The sequence below is a fragment of the Meriones unguiculatus genome, chromosome 2, assembly GCF_030254825.1.
Source record: "Meriones unguiculatus strain TT.TT164.6M chromosome 2, Bangor_MerUng_6.1, whole genome shotgun sequence".
In the NCBI taxonomy this organism is placed as follows: Eukaryota; Metazoa; Chordata; class Mammalia; order Rodentia; family Muridae; genus Meriones; species Meriones unguiculatus.
The window spans coordinates 28,679,247-28,705,310 of record NC_083350.1 but is presented as its reverse complement, the minus strand read 5'-3'; the positions used below and the strand labels follow the sequence as shown (position 1 = coordinate 28,705,310).

Sequence of the window (26,064 nt, the reverse complement as noted above, 5' to 3'; positions counted from 1 at the left end):
GTGGGATCGCGAGGGGAGGAGGGAGGGACTTATGGGGGGATACAAAATGAATAAAGTGTAATTAATAAAAGTTAAATAAAAAAATAAGTAAGAAACAAGACTGGGAGAACATGGTGGCTGTCCATGTGACTTCGCATGTCAGGTTCTTTATGCACAAGAAAAGCAGCTTCCTTTTACATATCAAAATTGTCAGGCACCAGTAAAACGGAACCAGGAGAAGGTGTTTTACAGACAAATGGGAAACTCTTTCTACTGGGTTACAGGTTACGGTGGGTTGGCACAAAATAGCAGGTTTCAGGCCAGAGCACGAATACATTTGCTTAAAATTAAGGCCAGAACAAGACACAGGAGTCTGGCTGCTCCACCTGCTCAAATTGTCAAACATCTGGATGTGGAGGTCGCAGTAGCTTAAGGTTTAGTGAGCAGCAGATGCCTGTCTTCTTGTGTGTGACAAGAACAAACACACTCTTCTCTTCAATCCACTAAACCATTTTATGTTTTTTGAAAATATGGTGGTTTATATTTTAAAAGAGCTAAGTTGAGGAATACAGGCATACAGACACACACAAAAACCACTGCAATTTCTAATCCTGCTGACTCCATATAATTACCCCTATACTATCATCTTAGCTTGGGACAGTATGAGCTATGATGTTCACACAATGGTAACTCTTCCCACAGTGCACTTCTCCAACTATATCTCCATAGAGGAGAGTTACATGCCTTAGTCAAAAAAGAAAACTCATACTTAGTGTTAGATAAGTCATTTCTAATTTTTCCACTTGAATTCCTAGTCTTCAAGATTCTCTTTGGCAGATAACTTTATAACCTTTATTTGAAAAAGTCTTTTTTCTTTACAGCAAGAAGCCAAAACCACATCAAAGCACACCTCGACATCAGAAGCCACTGACCTTGGCCTATGATGGAGACTTGGACATGTAACTTGAAAAAAGAATCCAAATGCAGACATCAACTTCTGCCTTAAACGCTTTCTCTTTTGTAGCTCTCAGACTTCTCAGTTCTTTGAGGAATCTCACGATAATATACATAGGGCAGAAACAAACACTGCAAAAGTAATAGTGCCCCAACTTCATTTGGACATGGAGTCAAGAATTACTAGGTCTGCCATTTTGTTTTCAAGTTGTTTGTGGGTGTGTTTTACTTTGTTTGGTTTTCCCAAGAGGCGTGAAAACCCTTCTCTTCCTGTTTGAAAATGAGAGGGAGAAAACATGAAGGATTTCGCACAGACTTGAGTAAACTTGATCTTCAGCCGCAAATTGACAATCCACAGGAAAGTCCAATGGAGGCGTTTACTGTAAATGGCGAGTCTGACACTGTATTGTTACGCACTATATTAGTGCAGAGTTCTATCCCCATACTTCACCATGAGTTTTCTAGAGTTTACATTGGTTCAACCTGCAAGTTGGATTGCCTATTTTCATGAATACAGAGAGAATGGGTTACCATTTCAGAAGTTCTCTGAGTTTTTACCTTTAAATATTATATTTTATTTTGTAGCCAGGAGATGATGGCACTTTGTGGGCTGCATCTGTTGAGATATAAGAGTGTGAGTTATAGCTGGACTAGAGTAAAATGGCTGGTTTCTGGCTGAAATGTGTACTGAGTGTTACCAAGTAGATGATTGTACTGGAGAATGAGGTAGACTATTTGATAACGGAACTGTATTTTAACAAAAACTTAGCTGTGTAGATATAGCATTAACCACACACAGTTGTAATTCAGTTTAATGTTGACCAAAATATGCTTTTGTAATTTCAATTTTTTTATCTGAATATTTAAAAATTATTTTGAATTTAATTATCTGACCTCATTTAATACACATTGAACACCAATCCTGTTTGTAGTGTGTCTTGTTTTTACAAGGTTTCAATAATATCTAAAACAACACATTAAAAAGCTGAGACCATTTTATGAGCTAATCATTTGTAATCCCGGATGTTGGAAGTAAGTGTTAGGAAATGTGCGAAATGTGAAGGTTCCACACGGTTCCACGTGGGAGATTTATTAGGGGAAGGGGGTTACAGAGAGGGAGATAGAGAGAGAGAGAGACAGAGACAGAGACGGAGACAGAGAGAAAGAGAGAGCCAGAGAGAGGAAGAGGAAGAAGAGAGAGAGAAAGGGGAGGGCCCCAGTTCTCTTATAGGGTGACCCAGGGACATGCGCAGGTAGTTCTAGGTGGTCTAGGTGTCTTCACAACTGCCTGATAACCGGTCTATCAGGTCCCTTGAAGCTGGCCATAGAAGTGCCTGCTTACTGATCCCAACAGTAAGAAGGTGCCATTGTGTGCTATGGATTTGTCTTTATAACAAATAAAGTGCTCAAGTGACCAAAAAAAAAAAAAAGAGTTGGGTTCCCTCTTAGTTAATAAACTGCTTCTCCATGATTCTCCCTCTGTTCTAAGCACCCCCACGCTGCCCCCTCAATTGTTACTTAGGACTGTGTAGCTTTTTCGGCCAAGAAATAAAATGTTAATAGAATGAAATACAGCTATGAGATTTAGTTTCAGTTTCCTGTTCTTGGAAATGCAGATTGTGAAAGCAGCTAGACCTGTGCTCCTCAGTGATTGGCCAACACACACTGAGAGGGGCGGGGCAGAAGCCAAAAGGGTGTGTAAGTTCTAATGAATTAACCTGAACCTGCTGCTTGCCATAGTGGAAGCAGGGATGGGTTTCAAGTGAGCCTGGAGCAGAGTGGAGTGCTGCCTGCCGCTGAACTACAGTGTGTGAATCCAGTGGACACCGGATTTCCTGGTAAGTCGGCAGGAGACTTGAGATCTCACTTCCAACTTTCTCTTTTCTCTAAAGAGCAGATAGGTAACAAGATATTTAGGGACATGCCCAGACAGTGAGAATCCTCAGCTTGGAAGCTATGGGCTTTGCTGGGAGGTGGGCAGGACTGGTTTGTGGGTGGTTGTAGCCAATCATTCAATTTGAGGCAGACCTAAGGGAAATGATCTGGGTGTTGTTTTCGGTAAAACACATCCAACTGATTTGTCTCTTATTCCTCTCCCTTAAGATGGTTGTAATGGATGTGTCAGGTAATGGAATATCTCCGCAGTGTGGGTGAGGTTTGCTGTATCTCCGGCTCACCTTGTTTCCTAGGTCAGGGTCAGCTATGTAATTCCTAACATTCCTGAAAAGGCTGACATGTGGAAAAGAGGTCTTTCTACATACTGCCTCTGCGGGAGCTTGCTGTAGAAATCTGTTTCTCCAGAATTCTGTTCAGAACTCAGTGGCCTGCTCTTTAATCACCTCCCCCTGAAGGAGGTACAGCCTCACCAGGCCACAGAGAAAGACAATGTAGCCAGTCCTGATGAGAACTGATTGACTAGGATCAGATGGAAGGGAAGGAGGACCTCCCCTATCAGTGGACTGGGGGAGGGGCATGGGAGGAAAAGAGGAAGGGAGGGAGGAATTGAGAGGGGACGAGGGAGGAGGCTACAGCTGTTACAATTTATACAAAGTAAATAAATTGTAATTAATAAAACAATAAATAAATTAAAAACAAAACAAGAAGAATCATGTTCACAGTGGTTTTCTTTATTGCAAAGCATGAGTGTTTTAAAGGGATTTCAGTTGTGTTTTTGTTTGCTTGCTGCACTATTTATTCTTGCCACTCTGGGCAAGAATTCCTGTTCCTTTTTTGATAAATCCAAGTCAAATTTCTTACTGTATTTCTTTTCTAATTCTTTTCCTCTTTGAGTCTTCAGTTATACTCATAGAAAAGAAAGCCCTCCATCACATTGCTGATTGCCTGAATCTGTATTTCTGTCAAAGGCTATTGTTGGTATAATGTTCTTTTTAAATGTATAGGCTTTACCCTTGTTAATTCAAATGCTGATTTCCCCACCCCCAACTCTGGTTTCAATCCGGATATTGCATTGTGATACTCATTATAAGCATCCTGTCTCAACTCTTGTGTAAACAGGACAAAATAAAGCAACTAGATACAATGTTGTGCAATGAGAGGAGCCAGAGGACAGGAAAGAGGGGAGGAGCTGGAGAGCAGGAAAGGGTGGGAGGAGAAGGAGGAGAGAGAGCAAGGACAGCAGAGCTGGAAGAGAGAGCATGGAGGACGTGGAGCATGAACCAGACCTAAGATTTCACAAAAAGCAAATATAATGTGGAAATCTAAATGTTAGGAAACTGAGGGCTTGGAGGTATAGGAAGGAGTAAATATTGCCCAGCATTGTGTTCTAGGTTAACTAAAAACCCAGTCTCTGTGTGCTGATTTGGTTTTACAGCTGTTTAACAGCAAGCTTTACCAGAAGATAAACTAATAGTAAATATTAATAGTCGCTTACAACAGGCTATCCATTCCTTCTGCATCCTGTTGTTCCATTTATACTCGTGCCCTAACCTCATTGCCTTCCAGTCAGTACACACAGTCAACTATTCCAGTGTTCTGTATTTTCCTGTTAACATGCATGCTTTCAACAGATGTTGAATGGAACTCTAAGTTGGTGGGGGGTTATTTCATTTTTCAGAATTTTATACATGACTACTCCATGTGATTTCCACCACTCATTCTCACACTTCCAAATCACCCCATATCCTCCACTACTTCCTCTCAAATTTATGATCTCTTCTTCTATTATTACACACACATACAAACATACACACACACACATATCCTACTGAGTCCATTTAGTGCTGTTCATATGTACATGAGTTTAGGACAGACCACTTGGCATTTGATAACCTATCAGTGAGCTTGTTGCTGAAGAAAACTGTTTCTCCCTTTCTCCACAGCCATTGATTTTGCCTGTAGCTATTCATCTAGAAACGAGGTTTTGTGAGACTTCCCCCATCCACACTGATGTATCAAATAATGTTTTCATTATGTAGGTCTTGCTAAGGCAGCCATGTTCTTGAGATTTCATGGGTACAGCATCCTTATCATGTTGAAAAGATAGTCTTTATCATTGCTGGCATCCTGGTTTTCTGACTCTTAGAATCTTTCCACTTCCTCTTCTGTTATTTTCCCTGAGCCCTATGTATAATGGTGAAATTGTAGATGTATCAGTGGAGATTGGACATCCCACAGCACTTACTCTCTGCATGACGGCCAGTTGTAGACCTTTGTACCACTCCTTTATGTTTACTCAAATGATTACCAATTCATCTATATATATGAATTCCCCCACATCCACATTGATGTGTCAACTGATGGTATCATTATGTAGGTCTTGCTTAGGCGGCCATGTTCCTGAGATTTCATGGGTACAGCATCCCATGAAATCTCATTCATATATATTAATTCATATATATGAATATGAATATATATACATATATGTGCATAACATATATATGTATGTATATATACAAATGAAATCTACTCAGCTGTAAAGAAAAATGAAACAATGAAATTTGCAGTAAGTATATGGATAGAATGGAAAAATTCTATATTGAGTGAGGTAATAAGACCTAGAAAGACATACACCATACATTCTTTCTTAGTTGTGGATTCTAGCTGAGAATCTTTAGATTTGAGTATATAACGTGAGGTAATTACAGAAGCAATGAAAGTAGACAGGGATCAGAGGAAAAGAGGGAGAAGACACTTTGTAGAAAGTGTATCCCTTCTGGAGAAAGGAATCTTTAGCAGGAAATATACATGTGAAACATGAAGGAAAAAAAAGGGAAAAAACAGGAAGAGGATAACTGAGGGCGGGGCAAAAAAAAAAAAGGAAGAAGGAAGATGGAAAGAGAAATAGTACTAAGGTTGTTTGAAAATCCATGGGGAAATATAATGTTTATAAGCTTACTTTAAAACACATCTAAAATATGTATCTATATGAGTATGTAGAAATATTTTAATGGAATCATGCAATAAGGAGTGATAATGCTCTCCCACAAAGTCAAAGGCCATCTAATGAAAATCACACTGTTAGATACAGGAAACCTTTCTTTGACTTGCTAATCAGAGCATCCAGAAAAATATCAAAACAACATAGGCCATTGCCACTGCCCTTGGCTGCCTTCCAGAACTTGAAGATAAGACCCTATTGCTGAAGATACCACACACCTTGGACACCACACACCTTGGAGAAACCCATCCAGAGTTGATCCGGTAGCCTCCTCACTGAGACTAGCTCTCAGAATATCAGAGGATGATATTAAAACTGCCAAGGGAGAAAAGCAAGTAATAGGCCTAACCCTGCAGCAGTGTGAGGAAAAAGAAAAGAAACCAGCCGTTGCCGTCATCTGCCCAACCGTGAGCCTGATATGTCAGAAGAGCTCTGCTCCCTCCTCTGACCTGGCCCCGTGAACATAGGCTGTCATCTTTGTTCATCAGCACAGAAAGTCTGGCCTCAAAGAAGGATGAGGGATAATCAATCTTTTACAGCAACCTCGCAAGGGAAGAAATTGTTCTTTGGGCCTATTAACTCAGAATATCTCACAATTTCACAGCCACGTGTTATCCATCTAAACCCACCTGTGCCTTTTAATAGTTTACTTTTCAATGCCTCACTGCTTTCAGCAAATGAGCTTAGGTCTAGCTACCTTACCTTATGCATACATATGTCCTGAGTCAGTGGTATAAATAGGTCACAAACGAAAATCAGGAAGCATAGTCCATCAAGGTGTTTACAACATAGTAAGATTGACTACATTGCTTTTCTTAAAGATCAGCTGATTCTGTACAGGCTGAATACTCAGTATGTAAGAAGAATGAGTACATAATTCTAAAAGGTCCCAAAGCACATTTATTGGTAGAATGTTCTTGTGAAATGTATACATTTTAGCCTTGTTCATTCAAAGGCTGATTTCTCTACCCCATTATCTGGTTTCAATACAGACGTTGCATTATGATGCTTATTCTAAGCATCACCTGTCTCAAGTTTGTGTAAACATGCTACCATTTGTTTTCTGTATTGCCAATAAAAAACAACCAGCAAATAATGAGCAATGGAGAGAATAAAGTGGGACATCCTGGTCTGGAGGGGAGGAAAAGGAAGCGAGTGGGAGGAGAGATCCAAGAGGAAAGGACCTGAAAATATCAGGAGAAATGAACCGGACCTAAGATATGACTAAAAAGCAGATATAATGTGAGAAATCTGAATAGGATTGGAAGCTGTGCAGGCTTGGGGGTTTATGATGGAGTAACTATTGCCCAGCATTGTGCTCTAGGTTAATTAAATAAATCTTAGTCTCTGTGAGATGATTTGGGTATACAGCTGGTTTAGGAATAACCACTGATTAACTAAAAGATAAATCAATATTAAACGTTAATAAACACCAACACATAGTATTTACTTAGTTACAGGTTGGGTGAAAGTTCAGTTTGTAAAGACAAGCTCTAAACAGCATTTCCCAGAAAAACTGTCCCTACACAGCTGGAGAGCCTATGAACCACAACAATGACTAGCCCAGCAAGATGTCTCCAGTGATGCAGTGGTGGCACTTTATATTGGGGGTTTATCAGAGACATCTATTTAAATTTAAGGCTTATTGCATAGAAAGGAATCCATGCCTGGTACTATAAACCTAGTCAACTATTCATAATTGAAGAGGTCATAGGCACTACAGGAGAATCTATTGCTTCATTTTCCTATATCACTATAGCTTCTACCTCTATAACCACAGATTAATGTAGCTCTCACTCCTCATCAAAAAAGCTTCTTTTTACATTTCAGTTCATTTAGAATTTCATACAGGAGTAATGGATTTATATCATTTCTACCTCTTCCTTTCCCCTTTCAAACTCATCCTGTGTCCTCCACAATTCATTACTTCTTTAATTACTGTCACATATATACGCATAAGTCTATCTACATTTACAACCTACTGATCCCATTTAATGTTGCTTATATATAGATGTCTTTAGGGGTGATCATGTGGGATTGGATTTATCCAGTCAGGGACAAGTATCCAGAATGTATACAGGACATCTTATTTTAAACACAAATACATCAATTGCCATCCATAATAAGTAAATGAACAAAACAGTCTTCAAAAGAAGGAAAGATGTCCAATGAATACATGACAATAGTGTTCAAAATCTTTAGCTCAGGGAAAGGCAAATCAAAAACTACACTGAGGAGCTGGAGAGATGGCTCAGGGGTTGAGAGAGCTTGCTCCATAATTATGATGACCTGAGTTCACATCCCAGCAAGCATGTAGCAAGCTGGGCAGACCAACAAATGCCTGTAACACTAGCACTTAGTGGATCCAAAGACAAGAGGGTTTCTCATGCTTGTTTGCTTCCAGCCTAAGAGGAAAGTGTGACCCAGATTCAGGGAAACCCTGTTTCAGAGGAATAGACATAGAGCAGTGGTGAAGGAGAACCAACAACTTCTGGCCTCTGCACAAACAGGCACCCAACAGCACCCACGTGCTACTCCCTTCAAATAAATAAACAAACAGATAACTCTTAAAACACAATGCAGGTAGCTATCGGTCATCAGGGGTAAAATCTCCCAAATGTTGGAGAGGACGAGATGAAAGGGAAGGCACACCTAAATATGACTGATAAGTGGAAATACAGGAACGTAAATTAGTTCTACTACCATGAACAATTGTCATGGCAGTTTTCCAACCAAAAAAGAGGGCGGGGGGTGTTTGCACACTTTTATAAGAGAATATCTGGCTTTCCCAGCATCATTTGTTGAAGGTACTGTCTTTTTCCTGTGTATATTCTGGATGCCTCTGTCAGGTAGCCCATGGTTGGGCTTATTCCTGGGCCTTCTGTCCAGTTCCTTGGCCTGAATTTCTGTACGTGAGTTGGTTGCTTGCTCAATAGCTTTGCCAGAACCAAGTTGCTTTTGTCACTGTGGTTGCAGCCTAGGTTATCCAAAGGCATTATGATACAGCCTCTTCTTTATTCAGGGTTGCTGTGGTTTTTTTATGGGTCTTCTGTCAATCTGTGTGGATTTTAGGAGTGGTTTTTCTATCTTGTGAAGAATGTAACTGGAATTTTTATGTGATTACCTCATACCCCAAGATCAGTTTTATTTTATTTTATTTTATTTTCACAGTACTAATTCTCCCACTTTGTGAGCATGGTCTTTCCATCTTCTAATGTCTTGAATTCATTTCTTCAGTGTTTCAGGTTTTTATTGTAAAGGTCTTTGACCTCCTTTATTATGCTTATGCCCAGGTGCTTGTATTTTAGTTGTTTTATGAGATTCCCCCTAATTTATTTCTTAGGAAGTTTATTACCGGCATACAAAATAGCTGCTTAATTTGTATTGATTTTGTATCCTGCTACTTTGCTGAAAGTGCTCATAGCTATAGTCTGTGTTAGCCTGCTTTTTACTGATGTAATAAAACACTGACCAAAAGCAAGTTGGGGAGGAAAGGACTGGGTCACAGTCCTTCTAGGGGAGCCAAGGTGGGAACCTGAGGCAGAAACCTGGAGGCAGGAACTGAAGCAGAATCTAGGCAGGTGAGCTGCTACCTGGCTTTCACCAGCATCAACTGCCTTTCTCTTATTCTCCATAAAATAAAACTATTAAAAAAGGATCACTATTAAAAAAGGCTAGTTCGTAGCCTTAGCTGGATATGGACAAACACATAAATAAGTTTATAGCTATGTGTATGTATCTGCATCCAGACAGTTTATACAGTATCAGGGATTGAATCCAGAGCCTGCTTCATGCAAGAAGCATCTATCAACTGAAGTACTCTCCAGTGCACAGGTAGATGATTGGTATAAAGTAAAATATTAAAATAAAAACAGCTTAATAATAGCTCAAGAACACTGAAATACTACATTGAATGTTTCATGGATTCTAACACGGACTGTAAGGATGAAGAAGCTTTGTGTTGTTATTATTTGCATTTTTCATTCCTCATGGAGATAGTTCCAAGTTTTGGAAAAAGACACAAGGAAAGTAAATCAATTAACATTAATAATATGTCAGCTAAAGATGGCTGAAAGTAAAAGTGTAAAATGAAAGTGTGACTTTACGTGACTGTTGGGAAGACTTGATGTTGATTAAACATTGACAACAATTATAATTTGCTTCTCAGTCTGAGAAATTACGCTTAATGTTAGTTAAAATTCACCACAACTTGAAGGCACATACTGAAGGAAGTATAAGGCATGGATGGAAAGAACATCTTGGATTTGCATCAAGACTCCAGGCAAATTAGAGGCAACAGGGTTTCCCTAACTTCAGAACTGGTTGAAGCTAGCTAAGGGGCACATGCAGATGGTCACCTGAATACTCTCACTTTGGTTGAGTTTTAAATTTTCCCTCATAAAGGACTTAACTGAAAGCAAGTAGAAATCCATAAGAATTAGTCAATAGAATGTACCAGGCATCAATCCTGAGAACTCTAGCATCTGTCTCTTACAGCTTACTCTCCCTTCTTCCTTTCAGTGCCTTCATTTGCTCACTGTCATGAGTCAGATGTCCTCTGATACACCCAAAGATGAAGACTTGTCCTCCAGCTTCACTGAATATTTTAAGAAGTTTAAGGCAGAAAACAAACTCCAGGGAGCCATCACTTCAATTGAGTTACACCTGGCACAAGGAAATATTTGGAAGGCAAATGCGGCAATTACTGATGCATTAAAAGAAATTTCTAGAACCCCACTGAATGTTGCTGTGATAGGAGAGTCTGGAACAGGGAAGTCCAGTTTCATCAACGCCTTCCGAGGGGTTGGGCATGAAGAGGAAAATGCAGCTCCAATTGGGGTGGTGGAGACAACTATGAAGAGAACTCCATACAAATACCCCACCATCCCGAATCTAGTTATTTGGGACCTTCCTGGGATTGGAACCACAAATTTCCCACCAAAAACTTATCTGGAGAAAGTGAAATTCAATGAGTATGACTTCTTCATTATTGTTTCTGCCACACGCTTTAGGAAAAATGATATAGACCTCGCCAAAGCAGTCAGCATGTTACAGAAGGATTATTACTTCGTGAGGACCAAGGTGGACACAGATTTAGAAAATGAAAAGAGGTACAAACGTACCTTTGACAGAGAAAACTTCCTGCAGCAGATCCAAAACCATTGTGTGAATATGTTTAAAAAGCATGACCTTGAGGTGCCACCGATTTTCTTGATCTCAAACAGGAATTTATCTGACTATGATTTCCCGATCCTGAAGGAAACGCTGAAACACAAACTTTCTACTCACGCACATCAAAACTTCATGCTTTCCTTGCTTAATATTACGGAGGCAGCCATTGAAAGAAAGCCCAAGTCTAGGCAACTGTCTGTCTGGTTGGAAGCCATAAAGGATGAAATTTGGGGGGCTGTTCCTATAGTGGGCATCCTCAAGGACAGTGACATGGAGAAGTTGAAGGCAAGTTTAAACCACTATGGAATTCTCTCTGGGGTGGATGATGAATCCTCGGAATTCATGGCAAAGGATGCCCAGGTGCCTATTGAAGGACCGAAGAAAATTGTAGAAGGTCCTTCTTGGTTGGAAACTAAGAAAAGGAAAACATTAAAAGGAATGCACTTAGAAAATGTGGAGAAGAGTTTCCTAGGTAGAGGGAGCAGAGAGTTGACCCCAGGGAGCCCTGAGAACACCGCTGCCACTGCCGACCTAGTCACCATCACACCCTGGGAGGAGCCTTTGCCTCTGGCCCCAGACACCACCATGGCAACCATGAGCAGCAAGGCCCTGGGCAGTGGTGCGGGCACTGGTGGCCCTGGAGGCCTCACGTCAGCAGCAACCTCCAGCGGGGACAAGAAGGTCACTGAAAGGAAGGTTTTGGGAACAGTAAAATGGTTCAATGTGAGGGACGGATATGGCTTCATCAACAGGAATGACACCAAGGTAGATGTATTTGTACACCAGACTGCCATAAAGAAGAATAATCCCAGGAAGTACCTTCGCAGTGTTGGAGATGGAGAGACTGTGGAGTTTGATGTTGTTGAAGGAGAAAACGGTGTGGAGGCAGCAAATGTTACAGGCCCTGGCGGAGCTCCAGTTCAAGGCAGTATATATGCAGCAGAACGTAATAGACGACACCCACGTCGTAAGGGTCCTCTGCGCAATTGCCGGCAAAACTACCAGAATAATGAGGGTGAGGAAAAGAATGCGGGATCAGAAAGCGGTGCTGAAGACCAGGCCCAACAATGCCAGCCCTATCTCAGGCAGAGGCCCTGTGGGTTTCGACCACAGCGTTCCAACCCTCCTGTGCAAGGAGAAGTGAGAGAGGGTGCTGACCACCAGAGTGCAGGAAAGCAAGGACGACCAGTGAGACAGAATATGTATCGGGGTTACAGACAACGATCCCACAGGGGCCCTCCTCCCCAAAGACAGCCTAGAGAGGACAGCCATGAACAGGTCGAAGAAAAGCAAGGAGATGAGACCCAAGGTCAGCAGCCACCCCAACGTCAGTATCGCTGCAACTTCAATTACCGACGCAGACGCCCAGAGAACCCTAAACCACAAAATGGCAAAGAGACAAAAGCAACCAACCCACCAGCTAAAATTGTGTTCACTCCCAAGGCTGAGCAGGGAGGGCCAGAAAAAATGGCGGCTTACCGTCTCAACCATCATCGGGTTTGGTCATCCAACAAGAAAAAAATGAATATGAAATCCCAGTAATAAGAAATGAACAAGGATTGGAGCTAAAAGACCTTAAGTGCTTGCTTTTTGTCAGTTGACCAGATAAAGTAGAACCATCTGCATAATCTATGCAGCATGGGCTTTTGTTCTTTCTACCTAAAGATGTCTATTTTTGGTAATGACAAACGTGTTTTTAAGGAGAAAAAAAAAAAGGAGGGGGCCGGGTTTTTCTGAATACACCGTTTTTAAATTGTTTCATAACTGGTCAGTGTGAGATTTTTAGGAACTTCATTTTTAATTTGTAATAAAAGTTTACAACTTGATTTTTAAAAGTCAACAAACTGCAAGCACCTGTAAATAAAGGTCTCAAATATAACTGTAAAAAAATATATGTGTGTGTGTGTAGAAATTTGCCTCAGCTGAAAGTAAAGACAGGTCTTCACTTTAGGAAAATCTTTTACTTGCAACTTCACTTTCTTGACACAGGGACTGAAGATACCAACATTCTCTTTAGAGAGACACATTCAAGAAACTAGTTCAGACCAGTTCACACTAGGCATGGAGCTGCACATCTTTTCTTTTAACCCTAGGATTCCACTCAGGAGGCAGAGGCAGGCACATGCCTGTGAGTTTTAAGTCAGCCTGGTCTACATAGAAAATTCTACCTAGACCTGCATAGTGAGACCCTGCCTCAAATAAGAAAGACAATAAAAACTAACAAGAAACTGGTTCAATCTCAATTCACCCACAGCCACTGACCAAAACCACACCTGGTGGTTAAAACCAGAGAGTCATTATCCGATCTGCTAACACCATGAGAACCTAATGATAAAGCCCATGAACCTGAAATATAACGAAATCCTCCCGCTATGTTCTCTCACTCACTCCTTTCTGACTCTCAAATAGACACATGAAGGCACACATGCATACATTCACACATGCACATACATGCATACACACACATTCACCTGAACCTTACCTGCTCCTGTTCTTACCAAGCATGTCTTAGAGAGCGACTAGCAAGGCTTATAGATCCTCTCAACAGGAAGACTTCAAGAGCAAAGTAGAAAGAAGCCATAACTACAGATCATGAGTTTGTTAGTGAACAACCAACTCTTGAAACTCCTGTCACAATCTGTCCAGGGATAATAACTAAAGACTGTTTATAATTCTGCACCAGGACCAGTGAATGGCCCTGAGATCCCTCTGGCTTACTGCCATTGCCTACTTTCGTTGTGATCACGAAGAACTGCTTTCATCCATACATGGCACCATAAAATATTTGATAAATTGTTGATTAAAAACAGTGTCAGATGTTGGTGTTTGACATTTCCAGTACACCCAATGACATGCTCATATTTGATTACTGCCAGTCTTGCTTTTATTTGCTGATGATCTCAATTCCTGTTCCCAGGTCTAACATGTTGTATTCTTTAAAATGAAATAAGATACTCAGTACCTTAATTGGAAGGGCTGAAAGAGAAATAGAAGAAGAAAATAATGTAATATTAATAATAATGCAATAATATCCAGTACACTTATTTCTCATACTTCCACACACTGGCCATCTAAGATCCATGTACCAGCATGGATCCCTGGGGAGATCAATCATCCTCATGTCCACACATGGCTTTCCTTACTGCATGTGTCACTTGTTCTTGATCTTTCTATGAAAGCACTGCTCCTGCCATTATGCCATCCTATGACATCTGCTAGCAATCACAATCTTCTAAAACTTCTTCCCCCAATATTGTCCTATGTAGATAGTTATCAATAAATTAACTTCATGTAATAGGAGTATAATGTAAGTTAATGAACCTAAGGCATTCTTTAAAAGAAAAACACCTGAAAGTGTTTTTTTTTTTTTTTAAGTTTAGCTGACACCATCACTCAAGTGAAGAGGCAGCCTACAGAATGGGAAAAATATTTGCCAGGGATGTACCAGACAGAGGGTTAGTATCTAAAATCTAGAAGAACAATTACACATCAAGAAAACAAGCAACCCAGTATTAAATTGTATTATGGACCTAAACACAGGGTTCTCATCTTTATGAAATACAAATGGCTGAGAAATATTTTTTTTAATTTTTATTTTATTTTTATTTTTAATTACACTTTATTTACTTTGTATCCCCCCCTCTAGTTCCCTCCCACCTCCCCTCCCAATCCTTCCCTTTCTCCCAATTCTCCACGCATGCCCCTCCCCACGTCCACTGGTAGGGGAGGGTTTCTTTTTCTTCCTTCTGATTCTAGTCTGTTAGGTCTCATCAGGAGTGGCTGCATTGTCTTCCTCTGTGGCCTGGTAAGGCTGCTCCCCCCTGAGGGGGAGGTGATGAGCAGGCCAATCAGTTCATGTCAGAAGCAGTCCCTGTTCCCATTACTATGGAACCCCCTTGGACACTGAACTGCCATGAGCTACATCTGTGCAGGGGTTCTAGGTTATCTCCATGCATGAGAAATGTTTTTTTAATGTTTGTCATCCTTCTCCACCAGGGATACTGAAATCAAAGTTACTTTGAGACTTTATCTAACCACAGTCAGAGTGGCTAGAAACAAAAATACACATGGCAACAACTTTTAGATGTGAGGATGCTGGCCTGTGGAGAAGAGATCTCTCTGTAGGCTGCTTCTGCTGGAGCTGGCTATGGAAATCTGTCTCAAGAATCATGTTCACTGTGGTTTTCTTTATCGCAAAACATGAGTGCTAACCATCTTCTCTGCATCTGTGAGGAACATGAGCTGTGTCAGCGGGTGGTGACAGCTGACACCTGGACAGGCTTCCTTGTATGATGCTGGCTGTGTCACAGCCTTCTTGTCTCCTATGTTCATCTCCAGTGGGAAGATCTTGCAGACACCTATTGCACTGGAGTCTGCACCACAAAACCAAGAGCTAGAACTGAAATAACAAAAGGGTTATTTGAAGCAGTAAGAACAGTTGTGTGCTTTCCTGAATCCTGCCTACCTAAAATGGAACCTAGAGAAAGATAATAAAGTTAAGTCATGTGGCCACTGAGGAACAGCAATAAAGCAAGGGAGCAGTCTCTAAGTACAAAGTCCTGAGATGAAAAACAACCCAAGATAGCAAGGTATCTGGAATTTAGACACCAATGTTCCAAGAGGTGCAATCATAAAACACAAAGGCTATGTTATTTGTAGTGTGGGCAATGTTTACCTAGTGAATTTTCCCTGTGAGGAATAGGATCCTTATGGTGCCTCTCAGAATTGAGTTGACATGATATGACTTCAGTGTCAATAGGATAACTCTGGCTGATTTCCCTTGTTACAAGAACAGACACAGGTAATAAAGCAATATCAATGACGTACTCAAAGCTAGATTTGAGGAAGTCTTGAAGAAGGTAATGTAGGAAGATTGATCAGTTGTAAGTGGAATTAGAAATAGAACTTGAGTTTGTAAGTGACTTGACATTGGTGAAAACAGAAAGAGGAGGCTCCAGAGTGACAACAGGGGTTTGCTGCCATGGGGGGGGGGGGTCTTGTAGGCAGGTCTGTGAAGAATAAAGGGCAGAAATATGAGATCTGAGTTAACTAAACACCCAACAACCAAATGCCGGTCCTTAGGTCTGGCAGCAAGTGTATTTACCGGTTGAGCCATCTTCCTGAACTTGATACTTACTCTTTTGCGACATGGTCTTAAGGAGCCCAGGCTAGCCTCTAACACACTGTGTGCCAAGAAAGACCCTGGAGTCCCAACCCTCTTAGCTCTATGTCCTGAGTGCCTGAATTACGGGGAGCTGTAACCACATGCCCCTGAAGAGGTGTTGGGGATTGAAACTAAAGCCCTATTCATGCTGGAAAAACATTCTACCAGTTGGCCTATAGCTACAGTGCACTCGTAGATTATTTAAATGAGATAAAAAGTTTGAAAGAAAACACTGGATCTAAATAACGACTTGAGGACACTGAACTATCCTATTGAATAAATGAATTTGAACGTGGACTTTAAGGGTAAAGACATTTTATAATGTTGCAAGTTTATATCCCTTAAGGGAATATAAAAAGACAGACAGAAAGTAAATCTAGGTAAATTAAAAATTATTTCAACCAAATACAATAGTTGGACTTACTAAAATCTTTAGAAAACAAAACAAAGATTTATGTGATCATTAGAAATTTGACACTGATTGATCACCAATGTCAATTATTAGTCATTTTTACTGTTATTTTTTCAGTTTGAGAAACTAGCAGTCTGTTGACTAAGCTCCCAGTCATCTGAAGACACACACTGAAGGGAGTGTGCCCAGATGGAGGAGACATTGGATTTCATATAGAACACTCCAGTCCGGCTAGAGGCAGCTCGGTTGCTTGTGTTTTGAGTAATGTTCATGCTAGATAAATAACACGGGCAGATATTTACACTGTTGTATTTTCCTTTGCTTGAGCTTTAATTTTTACAGAATTGGGGGTTTAATGGAGAGCTATTAGATACCTGTTCTAGTTTTCTATCTTTTGCTGTGATAGACATCATGACCAAAAGCATTTTGGGGAGGGAAAGGTTTGGGGGCATTTACACCTTGTGATCACAGTCCATCCCAGAGTAAAGTCAGGACAGAAACTAGGCAGGAATGGTAAGAGAATGCTACTTACTGGCTTTCTCCCCGTAGTTGGATATTTGCTTTCGTTTACAACCCGGGACCACCTGCTTGGGGGTGGTGACACCCACAACGGGCTGGGAGCTCCCGCATCAATCCTCAATCAAGAAAATGTCCATGGGTATGCCGCCAGTCCAATCTGATAGAGGCAATTCCTCAGTGAGGTTTCTGCTACCAAGAGGAATCTAGATTCTATGTTGTTGGCAAAAGTAACCAGCACAATGTGTTCCAGGACTAGTCAACATCAGAACATAACTGAGTCTGAGACAGAAAACAACCTTCTAAGCACAAAGGCATCTTTGATCTCTTGCAACTTACTCTCCCTCCCTTCTTTCAGTAACATTTTTGCTCACAGTCATGGGTCAGCTCCTCTTTGGTGCACCTAAGGATGAAGAAAATGGAAACTTGGAGTCCAGCTTTACTGAATATCCTAAGAAGTATAAGCCATGAAACAAAATCATTTCTCAGGAAACCATCGAATCAATTGAGTTTCACCCGCAAAAAGGAAACGGTCATGGGCAAACTCAGTAATCAGTAATGCATTGGAAAATCCCCCAATAAATGTTGCTGTGACAGAAGATTCTGGAACACAGAAGTCCAGTCTCATCAATGCCCTGAGAGAAGTTGGACCTGAGGAGGAAGGTGCAGCTGAGATTGGGGTGGTAGAGACAACCATGAAGGGAACTCCTTACAAACACCCCAAAATCAACACTTTGACTTTATGGGCCCTGCCTGATATTGAACTCTGAAATTTCCACCAAGTGACTCTTTGAAGGAAGTGAAATTTGAAGACTATGACTTCTTCGTTATTGTTTCTGCCAAACGTTTGACAAAACATGAATTAGACCTCGCCAAAGCAATCAGAATTATGGGAAAGATTTACTGCTCTGTGTGAACCAAGGTAAACTTTAATCTAGTAAATGAAAAGAAATCCAAACCACTCACCTTTGACAGAAAAAAAAAAAAAAAAAAAAAACACCCTGAACCTGATCCGAAGGTCCTCTCTGGATGCCATTACTGACAATGGACACACCTCAGATTTACTTGATCTCTAACTACAGTTTATTTAATTATGATTTTAATTATGGACACCCTAATGAGGAACTTCCCATTCAAATGCAACATAGTTTTATAATTTTCCTGTCTAATGTTACAGAGGCAGCCATTGAAAGAAAGTACAAGTCTATCTTGCTGGAAGCCAAGGAGGATAGAGTTTGAGCGACTGTTCCTATAGTGGGCATGCTCAGGGACAGTGCTGTGGAGAAGCTGAAGAAGAGTTTAAACCACCATCGAGTCCTTTCTCGAGTGGATGACAAATCCCTGGAGTTCATGGCTAAGAATTTCCAAGTGCCTGTTGAACAATTAAAAAGAAAACTTAAATCTCCTTATTTACTGGAAAATAAGGAAAAGGAAACATTAGGGGAAAAACTTTGGAAACATTTCGAGAAAGCTGGCTTACATATTACTGGATTCCTGAGGCAGTTCTTTTCCTCAATAAAATGTATTTCTTATCTTAATTCTTTGACACAGTGGCTGAATATGCAAAACTTCTCCTTAGAGAGACATATTCAAAAAACTAACTCAAACTCAACTCACCACAGCAACCAACAGTCACAAAACCAAATAGTGAATATTAGGAAGTCACCACATAAATTCCCTTTCTGACATCTTTTCTTTACATTAGCTAGTCAAATGCCACCTCAGAAAACCTAAGGACGAGGTTTCATGAGAATTAATGTCAGAACCTGAAAATCCCCAATCCCTCTTCATTTCTCTACGATCCCCAAGAGGAGCTTCCTCTCCATCTTTCAACTCCACATGCATGCTTGAGTACACACACACACACACACACACACACACACACAGAGAGAGAGAGACAGAGACAGAGACAGAGAGAGACAGAGAGAGAACTCTGTCACTTCTGTACTTCCTTAAAAGGATTTCCTATGCAAACTCAACCTCTCTGGAGCTTGTATACAATTATTTCTTCCTTTTTGTGTATCCTACACTGATGTGTTCATTGTGTCTCACAAACTACACACACACACACACACACACACACACAGTGCATAAAGCACTTGCCGTGAAGCCAAGAGGAGCAGAGCTCAGTTTCCCAAACCCACACAATGCTGAGTGGGCGTGGCACCACGTTGTACTCCCATCCTCAGAAGGCAGAGACAGTGGAAGCATTAAGCAAGCTGGCTAGATACACTGCAGAGTCTGCAAGAGCTGGCTACAACTGAGACATCTTCCTTGAGGAAAAAGATAGAAAACAATTGTAAAAGAGGGTTCAACACAAACCTGACTTGCCCACACACATGTGAACACACACATTTAAACAGACACATTTTAAATATAAAATAAGACTCAGAAATTAAATAAAAATCACAAACCATACAAAGTGCAGAAACTTAGAAGATTCATAATCCTTCTCTTAAAGTTATATAAGCAGGCAGGATTATTGGGGAGGGGACTTCACACTAGCTGAAGTTGTGCAAATCATGCAGAGGGCCCCGGGGCTGCAGCTGTGGTGACTCACTGCCATGCTGGGATGCACTTTTCAGTGATGCAGCTGCCTCTGAGTGATCAACGCTCCTGTGACTAACCCTCACCCTGATAACTCATTCATTCACTAAACTAGACTTGAAAGATATTTCATTGGTCTGTCATGGGGCCTTGATGGGGTGAATAGATATTTGTTTGTGTCTCCTCAGGAAAAGCTCAAGAACACAACTGATGTCTTGTACAGGATCCAGAAGAACCAAAAGCAAGTTGAAGAGGACGGCTCATTTTGTCCTTACATCGGTGCTGATGTACAGACGTGCCACTGTCCATGTGATCAGCCTCTTGCTTAACTTCCAAAACTTGAAAGGTCCAATTAGTAAAGATACCACATACACATCCATAAATTATAAAACACGGTGAAATCAAGATGATACTGACTCAGAAGCTATGACCCTACTGACTAGCTTCCTAGTGCTAGAAGGTGCTGTTTATACCACCAGAGGAGAAAAGGAACCATTCATCAGACCCAGATGAGAGCTACAATAATGACTGGCCCAGCAGACATACCCACAAGTGTAACAGTGGCAAGAACAACATCTAAGTGGCCAACTGCTTCCTAATAGAGATTAATAGATTCTCCACAAGATGAAACCCATAACTGGGCAAGAACTTAAGGATAGATCACAAACACTAGGAGAGAATTACTATTACTTTACTATTAAATGGCTATAATATTAAAGCACCTCCTAATGACTTATCATTATACCCATGCTCGTATTTTCAGTAGAAAATGATCAAAACAGATACCCACAATGGCCAGGATGGAAAGAATAAAGCTGAGGAATGTCTACCCCTAGATGTAACATCACTACTTCTACCTTTAGGCCCAGGAGTGGCTGTGGAAGGGGGTGAAGAGACTATAAGAGCCAGAAGTGGTTGATGACTACAAGAAAGCAGTGTCTTCAGGACACAGCAGGACAGTTCCACATATGAGCTCACAGTGGTTGTGACAGCATGTGGAAGACTATCAAGCCCAAGCCTGACCAAATTCCAGAAGGACAGGGGAGATGGGAATGTCAAGAATTAAGTAACATGAATCTTGTGTGGAAATAAGGTTGTGGTCAGAGGGGTGAGACAGGTTGTGTCTTGGAAACTAACATTGACTGGCATCTGCACAGGACCCCAATGTGTTGTGTGACATCAGTTCGGGCTGCATTGTGGAGTCAGGGATCAGGAAAATTCTCCTTCAAGGTTGTGTTGTACCCTAATTAGTGAGCTGCTTCTCCATCTTCCCTTCAGTTTCCAAGCCCCATGTTCAACATACTTTATTATTTTAGGACTTTCTAGCCTTTTCTGCCAAGAGATGAGGGGTTAATGGGATTAAAAATTGCAGATAGATTGATTTTCACTTTCCACTTCTTGGAAATTCAGGTGCTTCTGAAAAAGAACCATATCACTGCTCCTCTTTAATTGGTCAACACATACCTACATAGGAGGAGGTAATCAGAGTATAAAAGTCCTCCCAACTGCCTTGCACCTGCTGCTTTCCGCAGAGTAAAGAGAGATTAGTTTCAAGTAGAGAGCCTGGAGCACAGTGGAGTGGTTCCTGCAGCTGAACTACAGTGTGAATCCAGTCAACACAGGTTTTCTGGTAAGTGGTCAGGAGCATTCAGATCTAACTTCCAACCTTGGCCCTCTCTTTTCTCTAAGGAGCTGATAGGTAATGAGACATTTAGGAACATGCCCAGACAGTGGAAATCCTCAGCCTGGAAGCAAGGGGGCTTTGGTGGGAGGTGGGCAGGATTTAGTTGTGCATGGTCTTTGCTCTCCATTCAACTTGAAGAACCTCAAAGAAATGATCCTGATGTTGTTTTTGGTAAGACACATCTAGTTGATTTGCTTGTCTGTTACTTCTCTCCCTGAGATGGTTGTAATGGATGTGTCAGGTGATGGAATACTTCTGCAGTGTGTGTGAGGTTTGTTGTATCTCAGGCTCAACTAGTTCAGGGTCAACTATTTAATTCCCAACATTCCCTAGTAGGCTGGCCTGTGAAGAAGAGATCTCTCTTCATGTTCCTTCTGGTGGAGCTGGATGTGGAAATCTGTGCCTCAAGAATTGTGTTCACTGTGGTTTTCTTTATTGCAAAGCATGAGTGCTAACCATCTTCTCTGCATCTGTGAGGAACATGAGCTGTGTCAGGGGGTGGTGACAGCTGTCATCTAGGCAGGCCTCCTCGTGTGATGCTGGCTGTGTCACACGCTTCTTGTCTCCTGTGTTCATCTTAGGTGGTAAGACATTGCAGACAGGTATTTCACTGCAGTGTGCATCACAAAACCAGGAGCTAGACCTGAAAGAATGAGAGGAAAAAACTGAATAGATGAGAAGAGCTTGTGTGCTTCTCTGAATCCTACCTACCCAAAATGGAACCTGTGTAGACATGTGGCTACTGGAGAACAGCAACAAGACAAGGGAGCAGTCTCTAAGTACAAAGCCCTGAGATAAAAAGACAACACAAGATAACACGGTATCTGAAATATAGATACCAGAGATAATAAAATCCAAAGGTACTGTATAACAAATGAATACATCCTGAGTGGAATACGATCCTTATGGTGCCTCTCAGAATTGATTTGACATGCTATGACATCAGTGTCAACAGGATACCTCTGGCTATTTGATAATAAATGTTGTTTCAAGAACAGTCACAGGAAATAAAGTAATGTCAATGACATAATCAAAGCTGGAGTTGAGGAGGTCTTGAAGAAAATAATGTAGAAATATGATCAGTTCTGAACGAACCTGGAAATAGAACTTACATCTGCACACTGACTTGATAGGGGTGGAACAGAAAGAGGAGGCCCCAGGTTGACAGCAGGGGGCTCCTGTTTCCTTAAATGGACAGTGAGGTCCATTATGCTGCCATGGGAGGTCTTGTAGTCAGGTTTATGGAGAATAAATGTCAGAAACATGAGCTCTGAGCTCATCAAATATTCAACAATCAAACTCAGTTCTAAGGTCTGGCAGCAAGTGGATTCACCTGCTGAGACAGCTTGATGGACTTAATTTTTAATCTTTTGTGACAGGCTTGATGGACTTAATTTTTAATCTTTTGTGACAGGCTTGATGGACTTAATTTTTAATCTTTTGTGACAGGCTCTTAAGTAGCCCAGGCTAACCTCTAACTCACTCTGTACCAAGAAAGACAGTGAAGTCCAGACCTTCTTAACTCTGTCCTGAATGTCAGAAACATAGGAATCCACGACCACGTGCACTTGATGAGGTGCAGGGAATTAAACCCTAGGCCTTACTCATGCTGGGAAAACATTCTGCCAATTGACCTGTATCTGCACTGCTCAATTAGAGTATTTTCATTAAATAAAAAATCTTTAAAAAATAGCAATGGATCTAAATGATGGCATAAGGACAAAGAAACATTGTATTGAATAAATGGATTTTACCAAAGACTTTAAGGGAAAAGAAATTTTGTATGATGGCAGCTTTATATCCCTCGGGAACATGAGTACCATTCATAAAAAAAAAAACAAAAGGATACTAAATCTAGACCAATTAAAAATTATTTCAACCAAATACAAGAGCTGAAGTAATATCAGCTCTTCTGATATCTTCTGAAAACAAAAATTTATGTTACCATTAGAGTCAGCATTGATTAAACACTCATGTCAACTATCATTCATCATTACTTGTTTTCAGCTTGGAAAACTAGATGTCTGTTGACTAAACTCCCAATCATCAGAAGGTACACACTGAAGGAAGTGCTCACGAAGGGAGAAGACATTGGATTTCATATAAAATACTCCAGTCAGGTGACATAGCACACTGTTTTGACAAATGATGATGCTGCCTAAAACAACCTGTAGATTTTTATAGTATTTCCCTTTCTTAAGTTTTAATTTTTCTGTAATTAAGGGGTTGAGAACTAGTAAATATCTATTCTAGTTTTCTATTTCTGAGATTAACACTATGACCAAAAGCATTTGGGGAGAAAAAGATTTTAGGGGGCTTACACATTATAATCACAGTTCATCATGGAGAAAAGTCAGGGCAGAAACTCAAGCAGAAGCAGAGGCAGGAATGATGGTAGAATGCTGCTTACTAGCTTGCTCCCCATAATTGAATCATTTGTTTAATTTATAACTCAGGACTGCCTGCCCAGAGATGGTGACACCCACACTGGGCTGGGATCTCCCGAATCAATCCTTAATCAAGAAAATGTCCCATAGGCACAACCCAAGTCCAATCTGATGGACACAATTCCTCAGCTGATATTCCCCTTCCAAGAAAAATCAAGATTGTAACTTGTCAAAAAAATTACATGTACAACATACATGAGAACTAGTCAGTGTCAGGACTGAGTCTGAGACATAGAGAACACACTGCTAAGCAAAAAGGCATCTTCTATCTTTGAAACTTACTCTCTTTACTTCTTTCAGTGACTTTTTTGCTCACAGTCATGGGTCAGCTCCTCTTTCGTACACCTAAGAATGACGACAATGGAAGTTTGGAGTCCAGCTTCACTGAATATTTTCAGAATTATAAGCCAAAAAACAAAATCATTTCTGAGGAAACAATCCATTTAATTGAGTTACACCTAAAAAAAGGAAATATTCAGGGAGCAAATTCTGTAATCAATGATGCATTAAAGAATATTGATAATGCCCCAATAAATGTTGCTGTGACAGGAGAGTCTGGAGCAGGGAAGTCCAGCCTCATCAATGCCCTAAGAGGAGTTAAAGATGATGGGGAAGGTGCAGCTGAAACTGGGGTAACAGAGACAACCATGGACATAAAGTCATACAAACACCCCAAAATTAAAAATTTGACATTATGGGACCTGCCTGGCATTGGAACTCTGAAGTTTCCACCCAAAAGTTATCTGGAAAAAGTAGAGTTCAAGAAGTATGACTTTTTCATTGTTGCTTCTTCACAACGACTTACAATACATGAAGTAGAACTTGCCAAAGCAATCAGACTTATGAACAAGAATTACTACTTTGTGAGAACCAAGGTGGACTTTGATCTAGACAATGAAAAGAAGGCAAAACCACGTACCTTTAACAGAGAAAACACCATGGAGAACATTCGAAAATCCTATCTGAAAGTCTTTATAGACAATCAAATTGGTGAACCTCAGGTGTTCTTGATATCTAACCATGATTTATCTGACTATGAATTTCCAATCCTGATGGACACCCTGGTAAAGGATCTTCCTGCTCAAAAGCGACACAATTTTATGCTTTCCCTGCCTAATGTTACTGAGGCAGCCATTGAAAGAAAGTACAACTCTGCTAAGCAGTGTGTCTGGTTGGAAGCCTTGAAGGATGGAGTTTGCTCTACTGTTCCTGTAGTAGGCATCCTCATGGACAGTGATGTGGAAAAGCTGAAGGCAAGTTTAAACCACTATAGAGATCTCTTCGGAGTGGATGATCAATCCCTGGAGTTCATGGCTAAGGAAGCCCAAGTGCCTGTTGAACAACTGAAGAAAAAACTTAAATCTCCTTATTTGTTGGAAACTGACAAAGAGGAAACATTAGGAGGAAAGCTTTTGAAGTATTTGGAGAAATTTGCCTCAGCTAATGGTGGGCTCCTGGCAACAGGGCTTTACTTTAGGAAAAGCTATTACTTGCATTTTTATTTCCTTGACACAGTGACTGAAGATGCAAAAATTCTCCTTGGAGAGGCATCTTCAAAAAACTAGCTCAAACTTGGCTCACCCACAGCTACTGACAATTACAAAACCAAACAGGTAATATTAGGAACTCATTAGATAAATACCTCCTCTTTTCTTTACATGAGCCAATTAACTGCCACCCTGGCAAAACCTGAGGATTAGGGTCAGGGTTATCAATATGTCAGAACCTGACAATACAAGTCTACATATATGCTTGAATTCACACACACACACACACACACTGAGCTCTGTGTCACTTCTCTACTCCCTTAGAGTAGAGTTCTCTTTTGCAACTTCAACCTCTCGAAATTGTATACAATTATTCCTTCCTTTATGTACATCTTGCCTTTATGTGTTTATTGTGTTTCAGAAGATACACACACACACACCTGCACACAGAAACACACAAACACACACATGCACACACACACACCTGAGCATTCTCATCCTCAATAAGCCTGTGTTAGAGAGTGATTAGCATGGCCTATAGAGTCTATCAACAGGAAGACTTTAAGACCAAAGTCAAAAGAAACCAGAACCACTGATCATAAGTTTGCTATTAACCAATGAGTTCCTACAATCATCAGCATCCTTCCAGAGACAATAAAGAACACCTATAATTCATTGACAGGAACAGTGCGAAATCCTGAGTTCCCCATCTCTGTCATTACTTATCTGGGCTGTGATCATGAAGAATTTCTTTAATCAATATATGACACCATATAATAACACTTAATAAATTGTTGATTACAAA

The 26,064-nt window shown here is 40.7% G+C and overlaps 2 protein-coding genes and 1 pseudogene across 2 annotated transcripts; all 3 read left to right on the top strand.

Annotated features, from left to right (window-relative positions):
* Positions 1–2,635: 2,635 nt before the first annotated feature.
* On the top strand, positions 2,636–13,808 carry LOC110543252 (interferon-inducible GTPase 1-like). Its single transcript, XM_021629631.2, has 2 exons — positions 2,636–2,771; positions 10,352–13,808. Exon 2 carries the CDS (start codon positions 10,373–10,375, stop codon positions 12,542–12,544), a length of 2,172 nt encoding a protein of 723 aa, XP_021485306.1. The 5' UTR covers positions 2,636–2,771; positions 10,352–10,372; the 3' UTR covers positions 12,545–13,808.
* On the top strand, positions 2,720–26,064 carry LOC132652299 (interferon-inducible GTPase 1-like). Its single transcript, XM_060377222.1, has 2 exons — positions 2,720–2,771; positions 24,073–26,064. Exon 2 carries the CDS (start codon positions 24,093–24,095, stop codon positions 25,335–25,337), a length of 1,245 nt encoding a protein of 414 aa, XP_060233205.1. The 5' UTR covers positions 2,720–2,771; positions 24,073–24,092; the 3' UTR covers positions 25,338–26,064.
* On the top strand, positions 16,863–20,560 carry LOC110543253 (interferon-inducible GTPase 1-like; annotated as a pseudogene).

Excerpts from the sequence above, each read along its gene's own strand:
- LOC110543252 (XM_021629631.2), top strand. The coding sequence starts at position 10,373 with ATGAGTCAGATGTCCTCTGATACACCCAAAGATGAAGACTTGTCCTCC.
- LOC132652299 (XM_060377222.1), top strand. The coding sequence starts at position 24,093 with ATGGGTCAGCTCCTCTTTCGTACACCTAAGAATGACGACAATGGAAGT.